The sequence below is a fragment of the Sinohyriopsis cumingii genome, chromosome 5 (genome assembly GCF_028554795.1).
Source record: "Sinohyriopsis cumingii isolate HCF-2022 chromosome 5, ASM2855479v2, whole genome shotgun sequence".
Lineage (NCBI taxonomy): Eukaryota > Metazoa > Mollusca > Bivalvia > Unionida > Unionidae > Sinohyriopsis > Sinohyriopsis cumingii.
Window position 1 is genome coordinate 130,822,964 of NC_142965.1, and position 23,081 is coordinate 130,846,044.

At 32.4% G+C, this 23,081-nt stretch overlaps 1 protein-coding gene across 6 annotated transcripts in view; it reads right to left on the bottom strand.

Annotated features, from left to right (window-relative positions):
- The window catches only part of LOC149800249 (uncharacterized), a 192,272-nt gene that overhangs the window by 15,360 nt on the left and 153,831 nt on the right, over window positions 1-23,081 (bottom strand). For 5 of the 6 annotated variants that reach the window (XM_089959827.1, XM_089959825.1, XM_089959826.1 and 2 more), the window contains 3 exons: window positions 22,562-22,666; window positions 21,423-21,553; window positions 8,678-8,836 (listed from right to left, as the gene is read on the bottom strand). In XM_089959827.1, coding sequence (XP_089815953.1) covers window positions 8,678-8,836; window positions 21,423-21,553; window positions 22,562-22,666 — 395 coding nt within the window. The remainder of the gene's footprint in view (window positions 1-8,677; window positions 8,837-21,422; window positions 21,554-22,561; window positions 22,667-23,081) is intronic. The other variant, XM_089959828.1, reaches the window with a different exon arrangement.

The window sequence follows — 23,081 nt, forward strand, 5'->3', positions numbered from 1 at the left end:
CATATGGTTATGTTAACCCCTACAGTGTCATAGAGCTATGGCATCAACCATTTCGTGTGTGTGTGTATGTCCTGGAATTTCTTTAAGTGCCAATATGTAGTTATCTACAACATACAAGGCATATTTCCTTAATAATAAGAAACATATAAACTGACAGAGGAAAAAGAACACTGCAAAATCGAGTATCCCAATCCACATTAGACATGTGCCTAACATAGTCACTGGCAGACACAGATACTCTGTTCAAAAGATTGAGAACTTTAAAAAAAAAACACGTAAAAGCATGATATCTGTACATCCTGTTTCTACTGTCAGTGTCAATTCTGAACAATGGCAGCTGCAAATGAAGCAAGTGTTTGTTTGTTGGTAACCCCAGGAAGAAATGATAAAAAAAGCATCTATGACACTGACAGGGTTAGATATATAACAAAGCAAAATTAAAAAATCCATAAATAATGCAAATTAATATTCATTAATATAAAACCAATAATCCTGCACCATAAAACAAAGCTATGAAAAGAAAATGTACAGATGTTTTTGTAATCAGGATGACCTGTGATATCTCCAAGTAACTGCTGAATGGCAGAACAAATAAGGAACAACCCAGAACAAATCAATTCTGTTACAAAACAAACTGTGCTAGGAAACTAGACCTCTGAAACTACCATTAATACTTGCTTATAAGTCAAATCCAACTGCAAACTGCACAGACCCAGATCTGCCATCATATAAGGCACCAGCAGATTTGGATCTGTGCAGTTTTTTATGAGTAATCAGTAGAACAAATAACATAGACCCTGATCTGCAGGTGTAATATGCTATGGCAGATCAGGATATATGTTGTTTGCAGTTGGAATCGACTTATTAGCAAATACACATGGTATACAATATTGCCAAATGCAAGTATTCTATATAGAAGATGGTAATCTGCCAAAATCTGTCTCACTGTAAAAATGACAATTCCCCTGTCATGAACAAATGAAATATAAAATATATATACCAAGCATTAAAACCTTCTATACATGTCTTGCTTCAGTAATGAATCTTGTCCATCTCTTTCTTTGTACAGCATTGTTTTTATCTTGTGCAAAAAGCATATGAGTGATATAGTGATACATTTTCTCATGGCACTGTTGTCTCAAAATGCTTTATATTTAGGTCAGTATTTTAAACTTGAAGGACGTATTCATCTGGCTGGTTGCAAGTCACTGCTGGGAAAATAAGGTCACAGTGACCAACTTCTCTTGCAACAGTGATTATTTTAAGTTTTTTGGCATTAAGCTCAGTTACTCTGATATTCTTGTTGGTACAGTCATGAAATTTGATGGATTATTTATCTTGAAGGGTACTAATCACCAATTTAAATGTAGGTCACAGTGATCTACTTCTGCAGGAGCAAATTTGCAAGATTTAGGATTAGGCCATAACAAAACAGGCAGAATTCTCTCTAGGAAATGCAGGATTAAAAGGCCTCTCATGATAAAACAAGTCCAATATATCACACATAGTATTAAGATAACAATAAACAATAACAGAGTAATATCATGGCAAAATATTAATTATAAGCTTCCTTACAATTATGTACATCACAATGGTAAATGACTGCATGGCATAATTGTGACAAAATTATTATTCTAAAAAGACTAGATCGTCAGGATAAGTTTCTTACTACAATATTGCAATATTGCAAAAAACAGAGTTACCTCTTTATAACTAATTCAAACGATTCGTAAAAGTTACCCACACTGTAATTGAGCAAGCTTCATACTGAGTGACATTTTAACATGACTGTACATAATAGTGCAAAAAAAACCCACCAAAATCTGGGATTTATTGATGATAAATCACATAAGTGGCTCTCATTTGCCTATAGCTACAATTTGGATATTAATTAAAAAAGAAGTGACACAACAAAATTCAAGCATTTTATGAATCCCATAACCATACAGGTGTTATAAGAAGGTAGTGGTATAACGAGGGTATTTATAGTGAGGTAGTACCAAATGCAATATATTGTCATTGTTAAATGAAACAGAACTGTAACTCGTATTACTAAATGTATCTTTGTAAAACCAAATGCAAACCCAGATTGGACCTGGAGATGGTAGACCAGGGAGCTTGAGTTCAGGATAGTTTTCATTATCAGCCACTATTTGAGTACAGATTTCACACTCAGAGTGCACCTATATACTGCATATACTTGCTAATGAATCGGGTCCAACATCACACAACACAGACATTCATTTACCAATACACCATGCACTGGCAGAACAAGGTCTATGTTCTTTGTTCTAATGAATACTCCTAAGCAACAATATACACCCAGATCTGCCAGCACATTATAAAGCAGGAGATCTGAGTCTTTGCAGTATGCAGTTGTCTGGGCTTTTAAGCAAGTACATATGGTAGAACATGAATGAAAGAACTGACATGAACAAAAAGTAAATCAATGCAATAAAAATTCCTCTTCTGAAATCATGGTTACAACACAAACAGAGAAATAAATAAACAACATTATATGGACATGTTTTGTTGGAAGGAATATTCCTGTAAACAGAAAAACAAGAATTGGTTTGTTATAACACATGTCACAACATCGTTTAATAAAAGAATTACAACACATACCAACCCTGACCATAATATAAGCCAGGTTTATAACATACCTTTTTTAACTGCTAGAAATAAAAGTAATTGACAAAGAATGTTCAGTGAAATTCATATGAATTTAACTGACACTCTATTGCTACACTACAAATCATCATAGTGTGCTTTCATTAATTTTTCTTAAGAAAGTAGTACCTTAAACATGTCCCCAACATGTAATTTGTGCTACTTAGTAATGATATTGGGCTAACTGATACTGGGTTAATTCATATTCTGCTGATTCTGGGCTAACTGATATTGGCCTTTATTATAAGCTTTATACTGTATCGTGCATGATAATAAGTTAAATGGTAATGAGACACCACGTGTGCATTAAGGTAAGTTAACTAGTAATCAGGCACAAAGTGTGCATTAATGTAAGTTTGCTGGTAATGAGACACCAGGTGTGCAATAAGGTAAGTTGACTGGTAATGAGGCACAAAGTGCGCATTAAGGTAAGTTTGCTGGTAATGAGACACCAGGTGTGCAATAAGGTAAGTTGACTGGTAATAAGGCACAAAGTGCGCATTAAGGTAAGTTTGCTGGTAATGAGACACCAGGTGTGCAATAAGGTAAGTTGACTGGTAATGACACCAGGTGTGCATTAAGGTAAGTTAATGGTAATGAGACACCAGGTGTGCATGATAGCAAGTTAATGGTAATGAGACACCAGGTGTGCATGATGGTAAGTTAATGGTAATGAGGGATTACTGTGTGAAAAATTATTTTTGGTACATATTTTATGTATTTATTAGTGCATGTAATAATAATAATAATAATAATAATAATAATAATAATATGTGTATAGTTTGCTGTGTGCAAATAATTTGCTGCAGAACTCTGGAAAGGACCCTTGGACTCAAACTCTTCCCAAGTCTTGTTCAACCAGACTCTAAGACCCAACTGCAAACAATGTAACCCTAATCTGCCATCACATTTAAAGAGACAATTTTATAAAAAGGGCAATTTACACAAATATGAAGAGCTAAAACAATCATATTTTGTATAACCTGTTTGAATTTTTACCACATATACCAAACACTGAATAAAGGAGTTTAAAAAAAACCCCCCAAAAAAAACCCTAATCTGCCGGTGCATCGTGTGATGGCAGATCAGTGTCATTACTAATGTTGTTTGCTCTTATGATTAGTTTTTACAAACTGTATGGACCCATATCTGCCTATACATTATGCAACAGCAGGTATGGTTCCATGCAGGTATAGTTCCATGCAGTTTGCAGCTGGATCAGATTTATAAGTCAGTATATATGGCAACTGGTTGAACATACATACTAAAGCTACTTGTACTTTAAGTAATCTGGTATCAAAAACAGTATTAGTCAAATCACCTGATAAACATATTTCAATATTTTAAAATTAATTAGTCAAATCAAACAGTATTAGTCAAATCACCTGATAAACATATTTCAATACTTTAAAATTAATTAGTCAAATCAAACAGTATTAGTCAAATCACCTGATAAACATATTTCAATACTTTAAAATTAATTAGTCAAATCAAACAGTATTAGTCAAATCACCTGATAAACATATTTCAATACTTTAAAATTAATTAGTCAAATCAAACAGTATTAGTCAAATCACCTGATAAACATATTTCAAACTTTAAAATTAATTAGTCAAATCAAACAGTATTAGTCAAATCACCTGATAAACATATTTCAATACTTTAAAATTAATTAGTCAAATCAAACAGTATTAGTCAAATCACCTGATAAACATATTTCAATACTTTAAAATTAATTTTGTTTAAGTAAACAGTTCCTTGCCAATTAATTCAATGAATTTATGAACCATAATGAACTGGTCTCATTTGTTTCTGAATGTCTTGTAACTCAGTACGGCAATAGCATCATTGCTTAAGATCTATAATGACAATTTGAAACAAAAACTGGGGCTTACATAATTTGCAGTGGTTTATCTTCTGAACAAAATCTTGCTACAAAATGTGTTTTTTTAGTAAATAATGTTTCATTTTTTGAAAATTATGAATCTGAGAAACATCAATGTCTGTCAAACTCAGGAATGATTATAAACCAGTCTCAAAACCTTTCCTCATTATCTGGCAAAACCATTAACACAGCAAAGCCTGTCTGATTCTGTATACTATATTCCACTATGTCTGTATTAGAATAAACAGTACTCCCTCACTATATTGCCTCTCATTATACCACCACCCTTTTTAAAACACATTTGTTGTCTTGAATTCTTTAAAAAAAAAATTTTTTTTATATCATTGTTACTTAAACTACTTCACTTACTATTAGTTCTTTGCTAATGAATAAATTCTGTGATTTCACTTCAGTAAATACCCTATTTTATTTGCTCTTACACAATGTTCTAACTCAATCTTATTGAAACATCTCTAAGTACAAAGTTCCCTCACTTTACAACACATCACTTTTATGGCTCCTAAGAATAGCAAAGTTGCAGAATAATGTATTTGTGTAGCTGTGGAACATAATTTGTTCATGTCTGAGGGTCAATATTGAAATACATATGCCTATTACCACAATCTTTTGGCATTTTCACCGATTTATGTTAATGCAACATTTCCAATTTCCCAACATAAGCTAATCACAATGCATCAGCACATCCATGTTAATTCAAATCATTTTGTGAAGCAGTCAATGTTTACCATTTATCGGACCGATACAGGAATTTGCAGGGCTTTATTTCAGCTCTGTAAGTGCCATGCTACCGTATATACCAGCTTCTTTGTCACGTAATGTTCCTGATGCAATATGGTGGCAGTTCCGGGTCAATGTAGTTTGTTTCAAGTAATCAGTAGAACAAACACCATAGACCCTGATCTGCCAGTGCATAATGCAATGGCATATCAGGGTCTAAGGTGTTTGCATTTGGACTTGAGTTATAAGTGATTATATATGGTATTCAAGCACATAAAATTGCACTTCGTTTTAATATTGATTCTAAAACATACCGTCATAAGAGCAAATATTTTATTATTCTGATTTCCTGGTGTTCTTAGTATTGCTTTAAAAAATGTATAATGTAAAATTTTATTGCAAACATATGCAAATATGCAATAAATCCTAATTTATTACTTTCAATTATTTTTTTTTACCAGGTTGATAAAATCAGAGCCTTATACAGTATTTACTGAATAATGAATAGGTCAAGTATTAATTCATATTCAAATATTTCAACCAATTAAAATATTTTTCAAGAACATTAATTAATTCAACTGAAATGCTTTGAATTATGTACATGATATCCATGGAAACTTTATTATAATTTAATGGATTAAATGGAGTTTAAGTTAAACACAGGGCATCCTTCTCTGACCCCTTGCTGGGCCCCTCTTTATTCACAGTTGAAACTTTGACGCCATAATTTTAATCAGTCATTTGAACAATGTTCTCTGAAAAGACTGTTTAAGGTTCTTACGATGAAGTGTTAGGATCTGATTTCAAAAAGATTGAATTATTGTCACTGTGAATGACACAAAATGATATTCTTTTGAATGACATCTTGACAGATTGTATACCTTGTTGTGTGCTAATCTTTAATTTTCTATTTCTAGTGGACAGAGAGTTAGAAGCATCCTCTACAAAGTTTGGGGGTGGGGGTGCTGCAGTAGCTCAGTTGGTTGAGTTTTGATCTTGTAATCCAAGTAATGCAGTTCAATACACACTCAGGCCAGTCTGAGTTGTTGTTGTGGTGGGTCCTTGGGGAAGACACTTGGCTCTGATGTCATCAGCATTATATAGCCCATAATGTGTTAAAAGTGCAATTAAAACCAACTCCTGAGTTTACCTGAAATATTTTTACCATCCAAAATTGAAAAGTGTGTTAAAGACTAAAGTGTAATTGTCCCAGATCCATAGAATTTTTAAGAATATTTGAAATTAAAAAATATAATAAAAAGTCCCTTTTTTATTTCATTCTTTTACAGCTTGAACTTGAATGAAAATGCAATTATCAATTTTTTTTAAATTTACAGAAATAATGAACTCCATATTCACTCAACATCATAAAGATGTGTATGGTGTAACATGTTTACACAAGTAAAACTTTTCAGATTCATTTACACTGGCTCAACATGTTGTTATGGAAATTAATGCATAACATGTTGTTATGGAAATTAATGCATAAACTATGTGATTTATTCTCACCATTAACTTTGATCCGTGTTGATAATGGTAACACAGTCTGTTGAATGGCATTAATGACATTGGTCAGTTATTATAAATTACAAAAACATGTATTGATTCAATGAAAAATAATGAAATAATAGTGAAAAAAATATTGCACCATAATTAACTAAAAACACTCAGAACAGTAATTTTACAATATTTTATATGTAATTTTATATGTAATTTTACAATATTTTATATGTATTTTTACAGTAGGACAGATTTACTTACTTTACCTAGTTGACGGTAAATATCCAAAATGTTGATTAAAAAATATATACCTATTATTTTATATTTTAATTGTGTTCATTTATCAGCAACGTCTGCTGTGGCACCGCTCCGGTGGTCTAGTGGTTAGAGCATCCGCCTTGGAAGTGGGAGGTCATGGGTTAGAACCCCAGCCAAGTCATACCAAAGACTTACAAAAATGGTACTAACAGCTGCCTCGTTTGGCACTCAGCATTAAGAGGTTAGTGTTAGGACTGGTCAGCCTGGTGTCAGGATAATGTGACTAGGTGGGACATCATGCTACATGTCTGTGGCATGATGCCCAAGTGCTAGAAATCACTATAAACTGCCAAACTGAAGACATCATAGTGATATGACTGAAGAGTTGTTAAAGCTACATTACAAATCCTAATCACACACAGACAGCAAAGTCTGCAACAATTCACACACTTTTATTAAAATATAATTATTGAAACTTTCTGTCCATTTTGTTGCAATAAATGATGTCCACTGCAGGTGTCACACATACTGTGAAATGGGAAGAGTGTTGCCATTGTAACTTATTAATAAGTCAGACTGGTGATTTAGCAGGCTATTTTTTAATAAACCAAAATAATATTATTGGCCTTATTTTCAGTTCAATATAAGTTTTATTAACCAGTCCAATGCAAAGCAAAAGTCAATACAGTAAAGCCTGTAAGACCACTGCTATGAAAGACCACTTGTCTTCAGAGACCAGTTTCTCCATGAACAGATTTATTGATTATATAATATTATAACCTGTCATCTGCTCACCAGTAAGTGCAAACACACTTAGTGGTAAATCAATAAACATCCCATAATATGGGTTACTTTTGTGTGGTTTCTCAAATATCCTTCTCTTTATCTGAGTCTCGAAAACGGAAAAATTAATTGTACAACAGGCTTTGCTGTGCCAAATACAACATCCATTAATTTAAAGGACATTATGCACAAGTATCACGCAAAGCTTGATTACAGAAAAAATGCAGAGTATAACTAGCTTTCAGTTCAAGTCAAATTTATCTCCCCTTGAAAAACTGCCCACCATTTTGGCGGTCAACTTTTCTGTGTATTTGTCTTGACATGAGTGGTAATTCATTATATATTGAAAGAGCTGGGCACATAAATACAGTCTATATTACACATATCTTTGGACAGAATCACCAAAATATTTTTTCCCATGATGAAAATCGTCGAATTTGTATACAGTCGAATATCTTTTGCATTTCTGCATATAACAGTAAACTGCGATTCCATATGAGATTATAATGAAAGCATACTATGTCATATGAAAAATATTTTTTTTTATATACAGTAAAACTTCTTTAACTCAAACATTAATCACAAAAATACCCATGATCACGCAAAGGTCAAACTGTAAACATTCTCTACTATGTGACCTTGAATGACCTTTTATAAATGACACAGAAAACCTAGGAGAAAAGACAATGAAAAACATATGGCATAAAGCCATACACAACTGAAAATAAGAAAACATGAATAAAGGTAATAAACATTTTCTAATCATAGTAATAACAAAACACAAGAATGGAAAATTATCAATAATGAAATTATTTAAACTTGAATCTCAAAATAGTTTCTCACCTGAGGGCACATAGGTGGAAAGAAAGTCTTCAGACATTTCTGATGCTAATTTATCACCATTTGTCAAAAAAGTCCCACTTTTAGGCAATACCAGGGAGATTTCTGCAGATCTGCTTCTCTGTCTTTGTTGTACTGGTGAAGCTGATCTGGGCCTGGTGTCTGAAGGAAGAAGCAATTCATTTGTACACTAAAGTCTAGACAAAATACAGTATGAATCTGGAGGTTATCTTTTGTACAAAATACAGTGTGAATCCAGAGGTTATCATCTGTATAAAATACAGTGTGAATCCAGAGGTTATCATTTGTACAAAATACAGTGTGAATCCAGAGGTCATCATTTGTACAAAATACAGTGTGAATCCAGAGGTTATCATTTGTACAAAATAAAGTGTGAATCCAGAGGTCATCATTTGTACAAAATACAGTGTGAATCCAGAGGTTATCATTTATACAAAATAAAGTGTGAATCCAGAGGTTATCATTTGTACAAAATACAGTGTGAATCCAGAGGTTATCATTTGTACAAAATACAGTGTGAATCCAGAGGTTATCATTTATACAAAATAAAGTGTGAATCCAGAGGTTATCATTTATACAAAATACAGTGTGAATCCAGAGGTCATCATTTGTACAAAATACAGTGTGAATCCAGAGGTTATCATTTATACAAAATAAAGTGTGAATCCAGAGGTCATCATTTATACAAAATACAGTGTGAATCCAGAGGTTATCATTTGTACAAAATACAGTGTGAATCCAGAGGTTATCATTTGTACAAAATAAAGTGTGAATCCAGAGGTCATCATTTGTACAAAATACAGTGTGAATCCAGAGGTTATCATTTATACAAAATAAAGTGTGAATCCAGAGGTTATCATTTATACAAAATACAGTGTGAATCCAGAGGTCATCATTTGTACAAAATACAGTGTGAATCCAGAGGTTATCATTTGTACAAAATAAAGTGTGAATCCAGAGGTCATCATTTGTACAAAATACAGTGTGAATCCAGAGGTTATCATTTATACAAAATACAGTGTGAATCCAGAGGTCATCATTTGTACAAAATAGTGTGAATCCAGAGGTCATCATTTGTACAAAATACAGTGTGAATCCAGAGGTTATCATTTATACAAAATACAGTGTGAATCCAGAGGTTATCATTTGTACATAATGCAGTGTGAATCCAGAGGTTATCATTTGTACAAAAATACAGTGTGAATCCAGAGATTAGGAATGTAGCATTGTTGTGTATTTCTACTGGTATATTGTGTGTTCAACTTTTGAATGTGATTGTAGATTGTAATGATCATTTGTAAACGTTATATTTAATAGCTAATATCTGTCCATGATTGTAGATTATATTTTAAGATAATGATCATTTGAAAGCAGCATGTTTACTTGGATCTTAGTTAGGACATTGGTTTGCCCTTGGAAAAAAAACATGGTCTACCTGATGTTTGTTAAACTGATTTGCTAAAATGTAAGAAACAGACCTACACTGTTTACAGTTTGGTAATTTTCCATTAAGATAATGGAGTTTTTTCTTAAAAAGAAAGAATATTGAAACATTGGTAAAGTGAGCTTATCAAACACAGATATAAGTGTATACTAGTGAATTATTTCACTATGAGACAATTACCAGTTTTCCATAACACAAATATAAGTGTATACTAGTGAATTATTTCACTATCAGACAATTACTGGTTTTCCATAACACAAATATAAGTGTATACTAGTGAATTATTTCACTTCCATAACACAAATATAAGTGTATAATAGTGAATTAGTTCACTATGAGACAATTACTGGTTTTCCATAATACAAATATAAGTGTATACTAGTGAATTATTTCACTATGAGACAATTACCAGTTTTCCATAACACAAATATAAGTGTATACTAGTGAATTATTTCACTATGAGACAATTACCGGTTTTCCATAACACAAATATAAGTGTATACTAGTGAATTATTTCACTATGAGACAATTACCAGTTTTTCATAACACAAATATAAGTGTATACTAGTGAATTATTTCACTATGAGACAATTACTGGTTTTCCATACCATGTGCAGCTGATTTATGGCTGCTTGTAAACCTTCAAGATTTCCCAATGTTTGTGCATTTTATTACATTTCTCTTAGTATGTTTTTCATTGACTTTATCATTGACTTTTCATAGACTTCTGTTGACTTTATCACTGACTTTTCATTGACTTTATCAATGACTTTTCAGACTTAGTCATTCACTTTTAATAGACTTTTCACTGACTTTATTATTGACTTTTGTTGACTTTATCATGACTTTTCATTGACTTTTCACTGACTTTATCAATGACTTTATCAATGACTTTATCATTGACTTTTCATTGACTTTTCGCTGACTTTATCCATGACTTTATCAATGACTTTATCATTGACTTTATCATTGACTTTTCATTGACTTTTCACTGACTTTATCAATGACTTTATCAATTACTTTATCATTGACTTTATCAATGACTTTATCATTGACTTTATCATTGACTTTATCATTGACTTTATCAATGACTTTATCATTGACTTTATCATTGACTTGATCACTGTCTTTTCATTGACTTTATCATATTCTTTCAAAGGTCTGTTATTTCAATTATTAAAACTGTACAACCATTTTTTCATTTTCATTTTGTAATAAGAAATAGAAGTCACAACTACTTCATTTCTGTCATAACCACACCATTTTACACCCAATCTTTCCCAACATTCACTCTTTTTTGATACATCTATAAAAATATTATGTCATATCAATGAGGTCGTCACAACCTTTTAATGTGTGCAGTAAGTGTTGATGTACAAAAACATGCTACCTTAATTCAACAAGAGTTTTCATTATACACTGCTGCATATTTGAAAAAGTGTAGCATGCTACCTTAATTTCTACAGAATTTCAGTATAGCAGCACAGGCTTTCCTTACCAGCCATGAGCTGGTTAATTTACTAGCTACTTTTACTTTGCATCCAGCTACTTAAAAAAAAGCTGTATTCCCATCGGAGAAGGTTTCCCAAATACCCCCATTTACTTTAGCAAATCACCCTCTAACTTTAATTCTAATGGAAGGCCCTGATTGTATGCCCACATGTATTTAATACTCCTCTATCAAAGCATCAGTAGGGCTTTGCTGACTCCGAAGATCAATAACCAATGGGTCTCAATGACAACAACATTTGGCTACAGTATGCAATCTTGAACTGAAATTACTCTGTAGAATCAAATATCTTGACCATGACCTTTGACCCCGAGACCCAAATATTCTTTCTTACCCTATGTGTGTGCCATACACAAAATTCTGTCAATGAAGTTACTCTAAAACAAACGTCATTCTCTAAAACCCAGTTTTATTTGAGTTACAATGGCCCTGACCATTAACCATTAGAACCCAGAATAACAATCTTCCTCCATACCTTAAGCACAAATCCTTGACCTTTTGACCCAAAATAAATAGGCTTCCTCCTTACCTCAAATGCAAGCTATTCATTAAGCTTGGCATACTTCTTTCAGTCACAGCAACCTTTGACATATGACCTTTCAACCACAAAACTGATAGGCTTCTTTCTTACCATAAATGCAAGCTATCCAGAAAGCTTGGTCCTGGTCTGTGATGTAGAACTAATGTTACTGTGCTCAACCATCTTTCTATTTTTTTTTGTCAGTGACCTTGACCTTTGAACCCAAAATAAATAGGTTTCTTCCTTGCCAAAATATGCAAGCTATCCACAAAGTTTGGTAATAGTACATGTTGGAGAACTTGAGTTATTAGGCAGACACAGAATAATGAACAGAGGGACAGATAGACAACAAAATTCTCAACTTTATTCAGATGTATAAAAAGAATTACACTAGGGTATTCAACATTATTTGGACACTTCATGAATATTTATGGAAAAGTGTTTAAAAATGAAAAATAATTAGCTAAGTATGTGATGTTTAAGCAAGGAATTGGCCATTTCCATCTCTAAAAATAATCCATTACAGGCATATTACCATCCAGGCTTTGTGAGGTTGTTTGTTTCTGTTTCAACATGGATTAAAACTCCTAATATAGCAAAACCTTCGACTGTGTCCATCTTCAAACAAACACCACACCCAAAATCAAACCAGATATGAGATAAAAAAGAACTTATCCTTTAAAATAAGATCACCTCCAATTAAGACTTTTTCACCAGTCTGGTGTTAATTTGGAGGTTTTACTATACTAATCTATGAATCAATACTATTTTCTCCACCACACAACATCACCCCCAAAACATTCATGTTAATTTGGAGGTTTTACTATACTAATCTATGAATCAATACCGTTTTCTCCACCACACAACATTACCTCCAAAACATTCATGTTAATTTGGAGGTTTTACTATACTAATCTATGAATCAATACTGTTTTCTCCACCACACAACATTACCCCCAAAACATTCATGATAATCTTGAGAAATGCAACATGCATCTTACATTACAGAACCTTCTATCTTTCACTTTCTTCCATATTATATGTACATGTAGAACTTATGAAGATTGTTGACAAGGTCTAAAAAGGAGACAAATTTGGCACTCACTAAGTTCTAAAGGTTAAGCAATAATCTTTTTCTTATTTATTATTATTATTTTTATTATTATTATTAATTTATTTATTTATTTTTCACAGCTTATCATGTGTTCTACCAGTCTTCTAGCACTCTGTAATCACCATCACCAAAAATAAGTATTTTATGAAGAACATTATTAAAGTCCTTGCTCAACGTCTCATTAAAATATGCAATCTTCAGTATGTGCTTAAATAGTGGACTTTAATTTTAAATAGAATTTTACAATGTTATAACAATTCTGTTGTACAACATTCTATAATTCCAGTGTTATGACCATCCTGTTGTATAACATTTTACAATTGTACAAAATTCTATAATTCCAATGTTATAACCATTCTGTTGTACAACATTCTATAATTCCAATGTTATGACCATTCTGTTGTACAGCATTCTATAATTCCAATGTTATAACCATTCTGTTGTACAACATTCTATAATTCCAATGTTATAACCAATCTGTTGTACAACATTCTATAATTCCAATGTTATAACCAATCTGTTGTACAACATTATATAATTCCAATGTTATAACCAATCTGTTGTACAGCATTCTATAATTCCAATGTTACAACCAATCTGTTGTACAACATTCTATAATTCCAATGTTATAACCAATCTGTTGTACAACATTATATAATTCCAATGTTACAACCATTCTGTTGTACAGCATTCTATAATTCCAATGTTATCACCATCCTTTTGTACAGCATTCTACATTTCCAATGTTACAACCATTCTGTTGTACAATATTATATAATTCCAATGTTACAACCATTCTGTTGTACAACATTATATAATTCCAATGTTATCACCATCCTTTTGTACAACATTCTATAATTCCAATGTTACAACCATTCTGTTGTACAACATTATATAATTCCAATGTTATCACCATCCTTTTGTACAGCATTCTACATTTCCAATGTTACAACCATTCTGTTGTACAACATTATATAATTCCAATGCTACAACCATTCTGTTGTACAACATTATATAATTCCAATGTTATCACCATCCTTTTGTACAACATTCTATAATTCCAATGTTACAAACATTCTGTTGTACAACATTCTATAATTCCAATGTTACAACCATTCTGTTGTACAACATTATTCAAGTCCTAATATTCTTTCTATAATTTTTGCAGGTTACAGATGAGTAGATTATCAAAGAGACACTACCATTTTATAAAAAGCAGGATAATGTTATCTCAAGATGAACATGCAAATGAAGGCATAAAAAAAAGAAAAATATCTAAATGGATCATTTACACTAATAATATGAAATGTCACCAATACAAAATGCTATCTGTAACAGTCATCATTTACATTGCAAAACTGAAAGACTAGTCGGGCATTTCAAGGTATTCATTTAACAGCTGATACAAGTTAATAATTTACAGTGATGCAGAATTACATCAATAAAGTGATGAAATTTCAATTTTATTTATAGAATCCATTATTAGTGTGATAAATAACCGACAAAAACAAATCCCAACACTGTGATGTGTCACCTTGAATGTTAAAATAAACATCAGTATCGAAGGTTAGAGTCACGACCAGAACAGAAAATGTTGCCTAACTTATACCTATTCATCCAACTGTATAGCTCTTGTTTATGAAAACCAGCAACCTTGTTGAGCTATCCCACTATACTTCAAACTATATAATATCTATACCATATATACTTGCTTATAAGTAAAGTCCAACTGCAAACTGCAGATCTGCTGTCGCATAATGCACTGACAGCTCCGGGTCTGTGCAGTTTTTTTGGAGTAATCAGTAGACAAGACAGACCCAGATCTGCAGGCATGTTATGCTATAGCAGATCAGGATCTTTGTTATTTGCAGTTTAACTCAACTCGTAAGCAAGTAAATGCAGTACTTGCTTGTAAGTTGCAATAGTCTCACCAGAAAATTTTGATAGTGTCAGGGTTGTGCACTATTGCATCATAAAAAGTGTTTTAACAATGTCCCATCATAAAAGTAAAATCGATATAAAAAAGAAGTATATTAGTTCTATAGTATTTTTATTTCTCTAAGTTATATCATGATTTAATGACAAAACTCAGTAGTCTTCAAATTTAAACAAACATTTCTTCTATTCATTTCCCCATATGTTTTGACTGCTACACAGAAACTAAAGTCTTGAAGACAAATTCTTTCTGTGCTGATTGTTACAAGCAATCTTATAACAAGGTAGTTGAGTACCTTCTGAGCTGATTGTTACAAGCAATCTTGTTACAAGATAACTGAATACCTTCTGACACTGCTGATTGTTACAAGCAATCTTGGTACAAGATAGTTGAGTACCTTCTGTGCTGATTGTTACAAGCAATATTGTTACACAATAGATGAGTACCTTCTCTGAAAGCCTGTTTCTTAAAACAAATCTGATCTTGTTCATTGTTGGAAATGACAAAGTACAATCGCAAGAAAAAATAAAATGTTTATTCATTCATGTATAAAAGGAAAAAAAACATATCTGAACCTTAATTATGTAAATTACCAGGACAAATTCCTCAACGATCAAAACTGTCGTGTGTTTTCCAATATTGTGACAGTAGGACAAAAAATAATGGCAAGGAGTGTGAGTAATTATACTGGATTATCTTAACTGGTGATGATACTCAATTATCGTTAACAATAGGTGTCATTTCAGTGACAGGGCTTGGATTTAAGTCATTGAATGTCTATTTAACAGAATAATTAGTGGAAAACATAATAGCATATTGGCACTGGTTAGCCTGCAATACTTATTGGGAAGTTCAAAAGCACTGAAGGTTCAAATGACAATTGGGACCATCACAATAAACGGCTCTGGAAGAAACATGAGTTGGACCCAACTGCAAACTGCAAGGACCATGATTTGCCATTGCATAATGCACCAGTAGATCTGGGTTGATGCAGATTGTTAGGACTAATCAGCAGAACAAACAGTACAGGCCCTGATCTGCCAGTACATTATGTTAACAGTCCCAGAAGTTCTGACACAAGTCGAAATGGAGGAAGTTCTAACTGAATTTGTGTGTTATTCCAAATAAATTCCAATACATGTACTGAATGAGTTGATGTGCATGTAGTCTTGAATATGCTAATGTGCCTGTGGCCTATAAGGTCTTTTGATATATCACAATAACATAATCCAAAAATGTCTTTATCTAAATTCACTATAATTCCAAATTAATGTTACAGTCAAAGAATATTATTGATGAACAGAATGTATTTCCTGTGAAAAATAATTTGAATAAATTAATCCACCAAAATGTAAAACTGAACACAACATTAAGATTGATTCTGCTTCAGATGTTAAGGCCAGATTGAATAATTCTTAGGTAAACAAGATTATATACCCCTCTACTTGATCTAGGTCTCAATTTCCATTTTCTGAAAATACTATGTCACTTAATGAAATTTTCCATTGTAGAAGATTCTAAGGTCAGAATCAAGGCAGTATCTTATAACTCAAATTCAAGTAAACATGTTTACAGTAACAATGATCTGAACATTTAATCCACAATCATGAAGAAATATTAGGAATGTATTATGTTGTTTACAAAACAAATGTCTCTGGCCAGGTACACAGTGAACTTGATTTTGGAGACAGTCATGTACAAAATACAGATATATGTAACATGCAGTCATTAAGAAAAGCCAACAAACAATACAAATTAAATTTGCATAACAAATGTGGTGTTTTTTTCTGTTGTGACCAGCTGGAGTTACATTTTAATTTTTCTTCAGATTATCTGGATTCTAAAAGATTATTTCATTTCCCTGGAAAATATTTAAGTGCTCATACAGAATTCTTGGACAAAGACATTTACTGAAATTTTATTCGGAATTCAAACACTGGATTATTTTCTGTGGTTCAACAAAGAAATGTTGACACTTCAGTGATATACTGACTACAGTATACATCATCACCTTCCATTCTGGATTTTATCGGGACTTGAACTTAGATTCATTAGAACATTTTATTACTAGGACTTCTAATTTTTAATTCTTGGATTAGTTTTGGATTTGATTCTTAAAATCATAAGTTCTTTTTTTTCATTTTTACCTTGTTTTTCTAGGGAAATAAATTATTTGTTAAATTTACAAAGCTTGATGTCTTCACTCTTTTCCTGTTTCTGTTTTGAGAGCTTAAACACATAACACTAGTCATACTGCATAAGTATACCAAAAAGAATAATCTCTGAATCTGAAATTGCTTCCTAGTGATGATGTTTAAGTGTACTAAGTTTCATCTCTAACAGTTTTCAAATTTACAGAGTGGAATAGAAAGTGTGACAGAAATGTAAAATAACAAGTTATGATCTTGATGTTGAATGTATCACCACTAATGTGGTATGTCAAACACTTTCTGGTCATGATGCGTATCTATACCTTAATCTCAAATGGCTTTAACATTATAATGGAAGGTAACATGTAATGAAAACATAAAACACTGGGCCATTATAATGGAAGGTAACATGTAATGAAAACATAAAACATTGGGCCATTATAATGGAAGGTAACATGTGATGAAAACATAAAACATTGGGCCATTATAATGGAAGGTAACATGTAATGAAAACATAAAACACTGGGCCATTATAATGGAAGGTAACATGTAATGAAAACATAAAACATTGGGCCATTATAATGGAAGGTAACATGTAATGAAAACATAAAACACTGGGCCATGGCCTTGACATTTAAGATAGGACTTCCAGTGTGGTATGTAGTATACTTTAATGTGAACACCAAGTTCTAGCTATTAATCTCAAAAGTTTTTAAAGTTACAATGTCACCTACTTTTATTTGAAAAGGCAGAGCACACAAACTGTTACTTAATACTTTAATATAAAATTTCATTTAAAATTTAGTAATAAATGAAAGTAAAGTTCACATCTGCAAACATAATGCATATGATCAACTTATGCCATTTTGATATAAAAATTGTGTGTACTATAAGATTATAATGTCAGAGCTAGAAGAAAGGATTTACAAATTCTCTGACTACTCAGTAATTTTTCTGTGTGCTGAAATAAAAACCATAATTCCTATAGATGTTCATTAATCAGATTTAAATTAATTAAATTTCTAGAAAAACAAATGGATTTTAAGAAACCCCAAAATGTGACCTAATGATAAAATGTGGTCAGAATCATTATATTTGCCTAATTATCTGCATGTGACCTAATGATAAAATGTGGTCAGAATCATTCTATTTGTCTAATTATCTGCATGTGACCTAACGATAAAATGTGGTCAGAATCATTCTATTTGCCTAATTATCTGCATGTGACCTAATGATAAAATGTGGTCAGAATCATTCTATTTGCCTAATTATCTGCATGTGACCTAATGATAAAATGTGGTCAGAATCATTCTATTTGCCTAATCATCTGCATGTGACCTAATGATAAAATGTGGTCAGAATCATTATATCTGCCTAATTATCTGCATGTGACCTAATGATAAAATGTGGTCAGAATCATTATATCTGCCTAATTATCTGCATGTGACCTAATGATAAAATGTGGTCAGAATCATTATATCTGCCTAATTATCTGCATGTGACCTAATGATAAAATGTGGTCAGAATCATTATATCTGCCTAATTATCTGCATGTGACCTAATGATAAAATGTGGTCAGAATCATTATATCTGCCTAATTATCTGCACTTCTGCAGAACAAAAGTAAGAACGAGAGCTGTTAGCAATGAGTGCATCACAAAGATCCCTGTTCTCCAAATATTTTTTAGGACCTTTAACAGATTTGTGTTAGGAAAGAAAAGTTAGGAGAAATGGAAGTTAGGCTCCATGGAAGTCCAGCTGATGCTAGGTCTGATTAATACAAAGGTGTATAACTGAAATCTCACATTCCTTTGTAAAATTCAACTGTGGTAACCAGCAAGGACAGGCACTCAAGGGCCATAACTCTTCTAAGTGATAATGTGGAACACTAGAAATTAAATTCAACCAAGGTCTCATGTTATAAAGCTGCATGTCAAAGGTTGAAATCAAATAAAGCCTTGGTAAATGCTGCAGAAGCCCAAATCAGGAGAATAGGAAATCAGGAGGCATAACTTCTGTAAATGATGATGGGGAATGCTGGAAATCAAACTCATTCAAAATCTTAAACAATATAATGCTGCATACCAAAATCTGATTAAAATCCAACAACGTTTGGTAAAATTATTCTGCTGAAACTAAAGACAGAGGAACTGGTAATCAGGGGGCATAACTCCTGTATATGAACTTGTGGAACACTGGAATAAACTTCATTAATGGTTTCATCAATATGGAGCTGTATGTCAAAGTCCAACAATCCTTGGGAAAGTTAAGCTGCAGAAATGATAGTGCAATAGCAATAAGGGGCTATAACTCCAGTAAATGATAGTGAAGGCAGGAAAAAAAAATCTGCATAGCAAATATAGTTATAATCTGACAATTCCCCAGTAAAGTTCTCTGGCAGACACCAAATCAGTGATGGACAATTAGATGGCTGTGGTTACTCTAGGGTTCTGTCAACATTGTTGAGTGAAGTAATAATATGAAAAGAAAAACAGTTGTTTACCTTCATTATTGGTAGAGTGGCAGCAATTGTATGTTATGACAATAGTATTATGTCATATGCATCAGAATTACATGTAACAACAGAGACATAACCACCCAATACCAAAAGCCATTGAACATTATTGCCAAATGCATTTGGTAAAAATGCTTTCAATAACAATAAAACCATTATTTATTAATGACGAACTGTTGAGCCAAAATCTCGTCTCACACAGGATGAAGATGTACTAAGCTGTACAGTAATCATATTATATAGAATAAAGTAACTGTACAGTAAACATATTATCTAGAATAAAGTAAATGTACAGTAATCATATTATCTAGAATAAAGTAACTGTACAGTAAACATATTATCTAGAATAAAGTAACTGTACAGTAATCATATTATCTAGAATAAAGTAACTGTACAGTAAACATATTATCTAGAACAAAGTAACTGTACAGTAAACATATTATCTAGAATAAAGTAACTGTACAGTAAACATATTATCTAGAATAAAGTAACTGTACAGTAAACATATTATCTAGAATAAAGTAACTGTACAGTAATCATATTATCTAGAATAAAGTAACTGTACAGTAATCATATTATCTAGAATAAAGTAACTGTACAGTAATCATTATCTAGAATAAAGTAACTGTACAGTAATCATATTATCTAGAATAAAGTAACTGTACAGTAATCATTATCTAGAATAAAGTAACTGTACAGTAATCATATTATCTAGAATAAAATAAATGTACAGTAATCATATTATCTAGAATAAAGTAAATGTACAGTAATCATATTATCTAGAATAAAGTATATGAGCTACACAAGATAACTATTATCACATACTGCAGTTTGTTTATATTAATGAAGGCTACAGGTTTCATTGCATACATGGCAAATCAGCTGTGCAATTTTATTTTATGCACTTATTTTTAATGGGAGGGCAGTTTAATTTTAGTAGGATTCACACAATTGTGAGTCACAATACTGATTACATCAGTTAGAATATAAGATACATGTTCTTTTCTAAGTCTGATGTCCATGTAGCAGTGAATAATGCATAGTACTAACTCAGATTTGATGCTCATTTCATTTCATACACATTATTGAAAAAGAATCAGTGCCATATATAAATCCTTGTTAATTTAAAGACATGTCTGGAATTGCATAATCCACCTGTCTGGTTATGCATGTATGGTGATGTTAGAAATTTCAAGCCTTAGGATAAGATTGGAGGCTGTGTGAATATGCACAACAGTTTTTAATATATATATATATATATATATATATATATACACACACACACATACACACACACACAAATGCAACAGATTTATTCTTATGCATGGGGACTAGACCCTAGGGACACTGATTTTTGGGGTGAGTGGAACATGTAGCGGAGTATGGGGATACAATGTTTTACTTACATATTAATTCATAAAATCCCATATTTGCAATGTAAACTCTCGGCCATTAATTTCATTGCAGAAACCTCCAAATTTTAGCACTGCTTTGCAGTACTGCAGAAGTCAAAGAGTGCTTACATAAAGTTGTCTTACCTCTGTGTCCAGACAGATCAGACAGGTCCGCAGCTGCCATGGATTTGGACCGGGTCCTCCTTTGTCTCTGATCCATGTCAAGATCTGTGTGGTAATTTAGCTCACGGGTGATGGCTGTTGAACTCAAAAACCTGAAAAAGGGAGGGGGAAAAATATGTAAATACAAAATACATTTATATGAAAATGACTATTTTTGTTGTACAAAGTGTCTCTAAATAGCTAACAAATAATATCAATTTAATGTTGATTCTTCAGATCCTGAAAATCAGAATTTAGTAAATATCTCATTTCAACCATTGCCCCAAAATAAAAACCCTCATATTAAGGAATGAGAACTCCTTCGCACAACTACCAAATGAGACCTCACCTGAATAACAACTCCCACTGGATAAGGCCATTGTTTGACCTATTTACAACTTTTTATTTTAAGCAAATACTTAATAAACAGGGGTAACACCATAATGATCAACTTTCATTTTATTACTTTTCCTTTTTTTTCTTAAAAATACAACTGTGAGAGCAAAGATAAATTTGCTTTGTCTAGAAACATAGGACTCACTTACCTATGATAATTGGAGTTTGATAATTGAAATGTGCTAGACAACTTGGTCAGGATGTATTGCTAGGCTGAGCAAATGATGAGTGTGATGTGTGTAAAATAGGGCTCACTTGTTATAATTTGGGCTTTGATAATTGAACTGTGCTGAATGAGTTAGAGCAAATTATGACTGTGATGTGTGTAAAATAGGGCTCACTTACTTGTTATAATTTGGGCTTTGATAATTGAACTGTGCTGAATGAGTTAGAGCAAATGATGACTGTGATGTTTGTAAAATAGGTCTCAATTACGGGTTATAATTTGGGCTTTGATAACTGAACTGTACTCAATGAGTTAGAACAAATGATGACACATGTATAGCAGAATAGGTCTCAATTACGGATTATAATTTGAAGGTTCATAATTGAACTGTGCTAACTAGGTGGAGAAAATGATGACTGTGAGGTGTGTAGAATGATAAGACTCATTTACCTGTGATTATCTGAAGGTTCATAATTGAACTGGGTTGGATGAGTTGGTTAAAATGGGCATAGGTGAAGCAAATAAGACCAAGGTGCATAGAAGCATAGGGCTGACTCACCTATGATAATTTGGAAGTTGGTAATTGGACTGGACTGAACAAATTGGTTGGTTTGTGTAACTTGATGGGGAGTATGATGACTCATTTGGACCAACATGGCTATTGCTATAAAACAAATATAAGCCTCAGATTTATGTTGGCATACTGATTTGCAGAAAAATCATACATTATGTTCATCAGAAATTTTTTCACAAAAAAAAGATGCAGATGTCTCTTTGGACAACCTTGAGTTATTTGTACTATTGGATTGACCAAAGAATTGAATAACAAATTTCATATGTAAAAACAGTTGGATGCAGTCATAACATCTTGATCAATCCTTGTTTCATAAATAGCCAAGGCTATCCAAATGGTAGCTATCAGCATAAATTAGAGCTACGATCTGTAATCCTGAATGAGATGTAGCAAATGATAATGACTGTGGGGGGTGTAGAAGCATAGGCTCCCTTACCTATTACAACACAGAGGTTAATAATTGTTGGTTGGGTTGGATAATTAGGTAGAAAATATGGGTAGGGTA